Source organism: Dama dama, chromosome 15, assembly GCF_033118175.1.
Source record: "Dama dama isolate Ldn47 chromosome 15, ASM3311817v1, whole genome shotgun sequence".
Taxonomy (NCBI): Eukaryota; Metazoa; Chordata; class Mammalia; order Artiodactyla; family Cervidae; genus Dama; species Dama dama.
In genome coordinates this window covers 33,062,997-33,072,718 of record NC_083695.1, presented here as the reverse complement: position 1 = coordinate 33,072,718, position 9,722 = coordinate 33,062,997, and the positions used below count along the sequence as shown (strand labels likewise).

The 9,722-nt window shown below is 45.1% G+C and overlaps 1 protein-coding gene across 2 annotated transcripts in view; it reads right to left on the bottom strand.

The window, feature by feature from the left end:
• Positions 1 to 1,589: 1,589 nt before the first annotated feature.
• The window catches only part of VCL (vinculin), a 104,929-nt gene continuing 96,796 nt past the window's right edge, over positions 1,590 to 9,722 (bottom strand). The window contains exons 19-22 of one of the 2 annotated variants that reach the window (XM_061161875.1): positions 8,633 to 8,836; positions 6,409 to 6,612; positions 5,902 to 6,006; positions 1,590 to 3,659 (exon numbers count right to left, since the gene is read on the bottom strand). In XM_061161875.1, the coding sequence (XP_061017858.1) occupies positions 3,513 to 3,659; positions 5,902 to 6,006; positions 6,409 to 6,612; positions 8,633 to 8,836 (660 nt within the window). In that variant the 3' untranslated portion in view covers positions 1,590 to 3,512. The remainder of the gene's footprint in view (positions 3,660 to 5,901; positions 6,007 to 6,408; positions 6,613 to 8,632; positions 8,837 to 9,722) is intronic. The other variant, XM_061161876.1, reaches the window with a different exon arrangement.

Below are 9,722 nucleotides of genomic sequence, written 5' to 3'. Positions count from 1 at the left end.
CAGTTGTGTCCAACTCTTTGCAACCCCATGGTATACAGTCCATGGAATTCTCCAGGCCAGAATACTGGAATGGGTAGCCTTTCCCTTTTCCAGGTGATCTTCCCAACCCAGGGATCGAACCCAGGTCTCCCACATTGCAGGCAGATTCTTTACCAGCTGAGCCATGATCCCGTTTTACTTGGCATCATCACACAAGGTGTGAAGGTTGCAGCAAAACACTTCCGAATGCTCCTCTCGAGACTGATTATGTTAATAGCCCTGTATCTAAGATTCACCCTTCTAGCCACAGGCTGAACAAGGAGTGATCAGAGCTCCTCTCCCTACCACCACCTGCTGATGACAAAGATCCATGAATACTTAATCGTAATTAAGTATTTTTCAAGCACAGAATTCCAGATAGCTCAAGAATAGCCTCTTGTTCTCACTTCTTGAGTATAACCCAAAAGCTTATTTTCTGCATAAAGGAGTCACGACCATCATTTTATTCAAAGGGAGTTCATGTGATGGGTTTTCCTTAAGTGCCACTGTAGAAGAATCCATGGAAGGTAGTGATCCTGTAGTCCTTTGAGTCATCTGATTTGAGAATAATGATAATACAGGAAGAAGGCAGCACCAGTGAACATATGGTGAGCAAAAATGAGGCCATGAATAACTGTTTCCAGATATTGCTGAACTAATTCAGTAGCCTTGGACATTTCCCTGTAAGTTGAACACCCAGAATCTGCCTCCCTAGTCAGCAGCTTTTCTAAGTTAAAGCAGTGATAAATGTAGTCAGCAGTACTCTCCCTCTTTAGTGATATTTACCACTTTTAGATATAAAAAATCAATCAAAAATACTGATGTCCCAGCTTCACTTCAAGAACTTGTTCCTACTCCTTGAGCTTCCTCAAGCAAGAAGAGGAATATGTCCCCAGAAGCTAGCTCTGCCTCACAGCCCTGTTTGGATCCCTGGACTTTGGACTATGACATGTAGACTCGCAATATTCCTGCACGTGTAATAGCTTTAGCTTCTTAGGGGCTAGTGATGGCCTCCACATAGAGCTGTACTCTTCTAAGACAGACTCCTTCAACCAGGGGATGGTCTGTACCTTCTGCCTGCTTTCCTCTTACTGTTAGCCTTTGTCATTTCTGCTCCTTCTAGTGTATAATACCCAGAGTTGTCCTTTATTACACAGAACTTTTGAAGTAAATGTATTACCCAGTGGTAATACTTACCCAGTGGTTTCTACTTCTTCCAGTACAATAAATAAAAATCTTTAGTTTCTTCATTTTGAGGATTAGCTTCACTTGCTGTTCTTCAGAATACAGTTGAAGCCTGATCTAGAAGTTCTCGCTGAAACTAAGCCTATGTACCACAACCACGAGAGCCCATGCCCTAGAGTCCACCAGCCACTAGCACTGAAGCCTGCGCACCCTAGAGCCTGTGCTCCACAGCAAGAGAAGGACCACAATGGCCGCGCATCACAACGAAGAACAGCCCCTGCTCACTGCGACTAGAGAAAACCCTCGTGTAGCAATGAAGACCCAGCGCAGCCAAGATAAATAAATCAATTGTTTTTTAAGTTCTTGCTGAAATAACATACCCATCATTTAAAGCTTTATACAAATGTACTTTATTGTTTTAAACAGAAGAGGCAGAAAATATTTGCATATAACAAATCCTAGCTTATAAATGTAGTTTTTCAGTGGTGATGTCTCTAATCAGCATTCAGGGATTTTTTTTTTTTTAATTTGCTTCACTGTGTCTTAAGCACTGATATTAGAGAAAAGCACATTGGCGTAAAGTATAAACCAGTGTCTCAAAACACTGGAAGAACTTGGAGAGCAAACATGATTTTTCTTACTTCCTCTAAGTAGTCTTAGTAAAACAAAAGGTGATCTTTGGCATAGATTCATACTTTAAAGGCATTAATATTGCATTTATATCAGTTAAGCAACTATTCAAAGATGCTGAGGGCCTTGAAAATCATCAGTTAAAAGGTAATAGAGGAAGCCTGAGTGTACAGTACCAACTTAAGTTTTACACATTCGATGTTAGGATCTAACACACATTTGAGGTGGGGAGGACATTCAGGCAAGGGTTCTTACTCCTTTACTCATCCAGTTCTGGCTTTGGGAAGAAATACAGTTTCATGTGCTGGGGAATGCTTAGACAGCAGTGAAAAGTACAGGGAAGGAAAAACTCCCTTCTCTCTCACTTTGCTAATAGGAAACTTATGGTGATAATTAAACTCATTACTCCCTTGAACAGCTGTACTTGGGAGAGAGGGGAGGTCGCAAGAGACTTGGTTGTTGTTGGCTGAGGGAGGTAGGAATTTCTGAGGACTATTTCCCATTGACTCATCCCCCAGAGTGCCAGAATTCCAGTCTGCAAGTACCACCTCCCTTAGGTAGGAAGCATCCTTCAGATAGGATTGCCTTTCCATTAAACACTCCTGGGGGCAAGCACCAATTCTCAGGACTGAATTTCAAAAGGATAAAAAGGATCTTCCAAAATTACAAAACAAACATTTATCTTTAAAATCTTGTCTAGGAAGGGTTTGAGGGAAGAATACAAAAGCCAGGACAGGAGACATGATTCGGTTAAAAATAAAATGCAGCATTTCAGCTCAGAAAGAACAGTAAGAGCTAAGAATGAATGAATAAGGCCTCAGCATAGACCTCTGCAGGCAGTGACAAAGCGTGGAGTGGCCCTGCCAGGAGGGTGGGCAGAGCCATGGCCCGGCTACTCTGCCTCTCCAGTGGCAGAGAGCACCAGGAAACACAGTGTGTTCTTGGGATGGCTACCTTGGCGGGCCAAGGCAGGGTATGGGACGGAAAGGTTTCCTAGCACAGACACTGCTCTGGGGTGAGGTAAAGACAGAACCACACGATACAGTGATTTCCTCCTGACAAAGTGAAATTTGGCTGTGTACTGTGGGAAACTAGAAGGATTGAACTGGGGAAAGGAAGGAAGTGAGTTCAGGCCCCACAATCTGGGGCTCCCCAGAGGCCACCTTCCCCTGCAGCAGTGAAGCTCACATCTGAAAAAGACCCTGGAAGCACAGCCAGGAGAGGCAGGCAGGGTCAGCAACATGGAAAGCCCAAAACAAATGTTGGAGGCACAGTGATATCCTTAACTGACTTGCCTGGGCCCTGGGTCTTGGGAGCCTAGTGGAAAGAATGAGGGAGTAGGGGCGGAAAGGGAGCCGTCCTCTAGGGAACAAGGGCAGAGCAGGGTGTCAGGCTAGTGTTCACTCTTGGATTTTGAGCTTATGTGAAGTCCATGGGCTAGAAACCCAGTCTGCCTATTGGGATAGTGTGTGCATAAGTAAAGCCGTGTTTGAGAATACAGGCCTTATACGGAGACAACGTTTCAGTGTCCATAACAAGAGTATGAATGTTTTCTAATTTTTATGTCAGGCCAGGATGGTAACTTTCAACCCCCCAGCAATCTTGGGTGGCTCCTGGGACCAGATCATTTTCATCCTGTGCAGCAGGGGCTTCTGTGTTAGCCAGGTCCAACCAGGTGTCTACTGGTACCAGGGAGTCTTTCTAACCCAGCGCAGAGTAAACCCAGCATCTGTTCGAATTTTGATTGAAGCCGCTTCTGCTTCTCGAACAGTCTCCTTCACAGACTGCATGAGGTTCTGGGCATTGTGAACCAGCATCTCTGTGGCCTGCAAGGAAAGAGGAGCTCTCCATTACTCAGAGTCCCTGATGGAGCCCTGCCTCTGAAACAGGCTTAAATCAGGAATAGAATGCAGTTTACCCTACCTGCACCTGGCGTCACTGGTGGTTTATAGCTGGGTCACCAAAAAGAACCCCAAACTGGACCATCGCTGATTGTGGTCAGTATTCTCAGATGGCATCTAGTGTATACTCCTTTGACGATGCTTGAACAAGCTCCTGCCTTGAGCTCCCCTCTATGTAGAATGCTCTTCCCTCAGGTGTCCCAGTGGCTCACCTCTCACCTCCTTCAATCTCTCTGCCCAGTTAGCACCTTGCTGAGGCTTTTCCTGCTCACCTTATTTTAAGTCACAAACCACTTTCCCAACTCCCAGTGTGCCTCATCCTCCAGTTCTGTCTTCACTTTTCTCTACAGAACTCATGCTAGCTGATATACTATATGTTTTATCTAGGTTGTTCATCTGATGTTTTATATAATTTTATCTAAAAAAGTAACATGAGGGCAGCAATTTTGTCAGTTTTGTTCTCTATTGTACTTTAGTGTTATGTCAGTTCCTGTCACATGAGGTATTTCACGAATATTTAATGAATGAAAAAGTAATCAAGTAAACCAACCACCTTTTAAATCCATGAAAATCTAAATAAGTAAGTCTTCTAAAGATACAAAATACAGGACTGAGATCACACTAGTAACTTATCAATCTATTAACCCAGTAGTTTTTTTTTTTTTTAATTCTTATGTATTTTTGAGCTACAGATCCTTTGAGAGATTAATGAAGGCTGTGGATTCTCCCCAGGAAAAAAAGCTCAGATGCACAAAACTTGTGAATGTGATATCAGAGGGATTATGGGCTCTGAGAGGCATAACTATGGACTAGAAGTCCCAATCAGTTAATCTTTTCATTTGGTCAACAAAGAAGCTGAGGCCCAGAAAGATTCAGAGACTTGCCAGCCAAACTCACACAACAGTCAGGATGAGGCCTCAAATTTCTAACTTGCAGTCCTGTGTCTCTTCCATTCTACCACACTGTCAGTTTCTTCTTTTTTTACTAGAATATTTAATGGAACATAGTAGACACTCCCAAGATACACTTTTGTTAGTTAACTGATTAAATGATAAGGTCGGAAACTGGAGTCTTAACCCTTCCTTCCTTGTTTTTTCTATTTCCTTTCCTTGGGGCAGAAGAGATCACCTGAACGGAAATAGCCTAGTACCCAAACCCTGCCTAGAATACGCAGAAGTTACAGGTTAAGATCCAGTTTGCATGGTTTAGGGGAAGAGAGGGTTAAGGTGAGAGCTAATGAATTAAACATGGTAGTTAAGGCAGCACTATTGACACTAAGAGAAGTGGCCTCCTTGCCTCCGCTACAGTGCTCCTACCCTCTGTCTCCTGGCCCAGACTTCTCCAAGGAGAGGGACTATGTCTTTTATTAACTCCTCTACATAGCACGTTATACAGTGCCAAATACATATGCCAATGTATGATAAGCCTTGTCTGGGCAGATCAAAAAAAGATGTGCTATCTTCCATAAGAAGACATTGGAAGTCTGGTTCACAGCACAGCCTATTGGAGTGAGTTTAGGAGAGCAAGAGGTGCTCAAATGATGGCTTTCTGAAAGACCTGCACCACATTTCCAGGAGGCAGGAAAGAGAACAAACTGTGATTGCCAAAATACATACAAGAAACACTTTAAGCAAACATTCCCACCATCTTTATTTCAATATCTGTCAAAAAACCAAAAGAAAAGCACCTCCTTTGAGATGTCATTTCCGCCTCACCACAGGCCTAACCCACCTCATGCCCCTGAAAAGACAGCACTGTTCATCCTCCCTGAGGCACTTATCATCCAGAAGGCAAGGAAGCAGAAATTCTCCAGCCGGAAAGGTAACAGTGGGCAGGACTGAACACACACTAGAGGCCTCTCAAGAGCCAAGCCTATTCCAGGGAGAAAAAGAACTGAGTGGAGTCCTATTTGCTGCTGATTCACTCAACCTCCCTAACCCTCAATTTCTCATTTGTAAAATGACAAAAGTTGCACAAGAGCTTTTCACTTCCCTTTCCAAATTTCTGATGCATCTCTCCAACATAGGTGCCCTTTTGAGAGAGTTGAAGACTCCATCCCATGTACTAAATACTCATTTCACAGGTAAAATTTCCTCAAGGCTGAATTAAATCACCATAAAGGGGCACAGAAGCTACTGGTGAGAAATCAGAAGCAGCAGCTACGTACCTGCTCGGACTCCTCGTCACTTATGTTGGTCCGGCCCAGCATGGTGGCCTTCACCGTGGACAGGATTTTGAGCTGGGTGCTTATGGTTGGGATTCGCTCGCATACCTAAAAAAGAAAACTTAATTGAGTAGGTTTCTATGTTTTTCTTGCCTGCAAGTTCTTTGAGGGAGAGACTTATCCACCTCTTACTCTCAGTGGCTGGCATGCAGAAGGTATTCAATATATCAGCAGCAGAATTCCACTTGTTTTCCCCCTAGAATCAGTCTAGTCTCTTTGTCCAGAAATGGAAGCATTAAAATTCTTTTGTTTGATTCAGAAATAAACTTTTCCAACTCTGTCTTTCCCAAGCTCACATGCATATTTCCCCTTTCTGCTATTTCTTTCCATTCTGAGGTGCCTCCTCCTTGCTCACCCCGGTTTCTCTCTCCTGCTTTTCCCCCTGCCCCTGCCACTCTTCTCCTCCCCGCCCCCCCCACCCACACACACACACACACTTGTCCTGAGTACCTGTAAAAGGTTGGTTCTAATCCGCTTATCTGTGCACTGCTTAGCAACCTCCTTGGCCAACCGAGTCACCTCATCTGAGGCCTTGGCGATGTCCTTGGCGCACTGAATCAGCGCCCGCTTGGTGCCGCTGCCCCCTCTGACCAGTCGAGACATCTCGGCCATCAACAGAGCCATGCGCTTGGCTGCTGCAATGATGTCATTGCCCTGGAGAGAAGCGAGACACAGAGTGAGCTCAGCCCATACTCTGGCCAAGTTAGGGAACGAAGTAGAAGCAGAGAGAAGAGAGGAGGGAGCCTGCTGCTCTAGCAGCCCTCTGGAAGGTGAGAAGAGAATACACAGGCTATTCTTGAGTGATACGGACAGCAGAGGAGAAGTAAAGAGAAGAGTGAGCCAGGGCACTCACCCTAGCATTCAGTGAGAGAGAGAGAGAGAGAGAGAGAGAGAGAGAGATCACTGGACCAAGAAAAGGAAGACTTGGATATTAATCTGAAAGGGCAACATGTGAGCCCCAGGCATAGCACTAAACAAGCACTTCAGCATCTCCAGGTTAATCATGTCAATAAAATGGGAGTGGGCCCAAGGAATTGGTTAAACAGGCATTTTCCTTTCTGTGGGGGGAAAGCAGTACAGTTGGCCTGAAGGGAAAAATACAGATGAGCCTTTCCAGATGCTGAAATCATCCTCTTCATCCTTACCCTTGTTACAAATAGCAGCCAAGGATTGCCACTGCTGAACTAGAATTTAAACCAAGTAAGTATTATTAGCCTTGGTGAAAAAAATTTTTTTCTGACCTAGACAGCTCCTTCCCTCTCTCTACTGCCTCTTGTTTGTACTGTCAGCCTAAAGGAACATGTTATTTTCATTTTTCACGTTTAAAAAGACCAAAAATCAATTTTTCAGTCCCCTCAGCTAAGTGGCTTCAATTAAAGAAACTTTCAGCTAACAGGATGCTGGGGGAGGCTCTGGGAAAATAAAAATCATGTGTCAAGCTGTAACTGGAACCCCTGCAACTAATAGCAGCTTATCTTAGATTTGGCATTTTGGTTCATTATAACCTCATGGGTCATAATGTACAAGTAATTTACTTTATGCCTTCAAAAGGCTCATCTTTTGGCTGATTGCAAGCAAAAATAATAAATGCAGTGTTCAAAACTACCTAAAAGGCCAGGCCCTATGCATTTTTCCCCTCATGCTTTTCAGTTTCTAGACAATGCAGTGAGGCATACACAAACCATGCCACGGCAGGGTGCTCTGTGAGAGGCATCCACAGGCACCATGAAGTGGCCGACCATTTACACAAGAGGGTGTGTAACATCCCGGGCAGTAATTGAGGCCAGAGAGAAAACAGTTACGGGAAGAACTCATGAGAATAGGAGTATGTTAGACAAGGTTGGCTAGGCCCACCTCTTCCACTGCAGACCTGGGATCATTCCAGGATTTCATGACCTTGGTTAGAGGATAGTGTTGTGCCAGGGTTATTTATTTATCACCCATCACTCCTCAAAACCTTCTTGCAACATGCCACCTTCAAAGGGGAAAATCTAATGATCCCCATCCTCTACTCCCTAAGGCCAGAGCTCTTTTGGTTCCTGTCCTGCAGCCTTGAGCCCTCTCTCTTCCCCACTCCCACACCCTGGCCCACTGAAACCCCTGATCAAGCAGTCAGTGAAGCTCCCTTCCCTGTGGGTACCCATTAAGGCCAGCATCTGCCACACAGCCAAGTGCAGGACAGCAAGCAGTCCTCCCCAGAAACCCTGCCATGTAAAGCTGCTTCTCACCCTGATCAACTCTGCCAGAGCCATCAGTGAGAGGTCAGCGGAGAGGAGCTGGGGGTGGGGGGCAGGCAAAGCCCAATGATCAGGCCGGATGACCTCTTAATGGTCTACAGTGGTTCCTGACCTGAAAGTCATTGAGAGACGCATCCACAGCTTCCCAAGGGGTTTAAGGTTTCGATGTCCGCCACAAGGTCAGTAAGAAAAGGATTCCTTTCAAAAAGTGACCCCATCTCTCTCTAACCCCCAAACATGAATGCAATCCAATTAATCTGGCATTAGCAGACCTATGAAACTTGTGAAGCCAGTCCTAACAACAAGGTGCAAACAGACAGACGCCCACCCGGCCCAGACTCACAGGACCCGCACAGATCATGAGTGATGCAATGTGTCAAGGCTGCACATGGCCGGATGCATAAAGAGCAGCCCCACTGGGGGGCGCTCATCAGTACCTTACTAGACCACTTGGTAGCTTCCCGATGCAATGACTGAGCCGCGGCCAGAATGGGCTGGTTGACCGGCTGATTGGATGGCATTAACAGCAGCTCAGGTTCGTAATCGTCTTCCATGTCAGGGGGGACAGGGAACCCAACAGCATCAGCCGCCTCTGCCTCAGCTACAACACTTATACCCACCTTAGCGGCTGGGTTACCCGGCTTGGTCGATGGCAGGAAGGATGAGAAACAGGGACAGTGTTAGTAAGAGCAGTAGGGCTTGGGAAACTGAGCTTCAGCTGGTTTAGTAACCCAAGCTGGCCTAGGATGGGAAAGAAAATGGATTCCCTCCAGGAGTCAGATGAGCCAAGCTCCGCAGAAAGGGAATTCTCAGCCTCCAGCACCAATCTGCTCATAGCAAGGGAAAGAGGCTTGCTTACTCCAGTAGCAAAGGTTTCCAGAGACATATTTATACAAAGAAAGAAACTGGCATTCCTTTTTAATACACTTACTACCAAAGAGTAATTCTTGGGTCAGAAGATTTTTGAGAAGCCGAACGAACAATCAATAGTAGCTTATTAACTTTAAAAGGAATTCAGAGGGGAAAAGTAAATGCAGCCACACAAGCTGCTTTGAACAGAAAAAAGTAAAAAACCTGCTGACTCATGTGAACACTGTTCTACAGTTTCCTGGACACAGGAGGTATCTTGGGTCAGCTCTGCAGCTGCCAGACACAATTTTTTTTTTCCTTTTGGGGTTAAGAGTCCCAGAATCTAAAATGATAAACTGGAAGCAACAGATATCAAATCAGGAAAGAGGAAAGGAAAACACAACGCTGAGTGAAGAGGGCTTATCAAATACCCCACGATCACCTAGCTAGAAGGAGCCTCGAGAAGACACCTCATCCAGCATCCACCTTAGGGAAAACGTACTTCAGAGCAGTTCTCCCTGTCTGAGGTCCTCAGACACAATGCTTCACAATCTCACTCTGCATCTATCACTAGTACTGCCTCAGAAAGCTATTCTTTGGGTACAACCTAAATTTCTCCAATTGCATCAGCCCAAACTCAGTTTACACAGTTCACAGATAATTAAGGCATGAACCTGT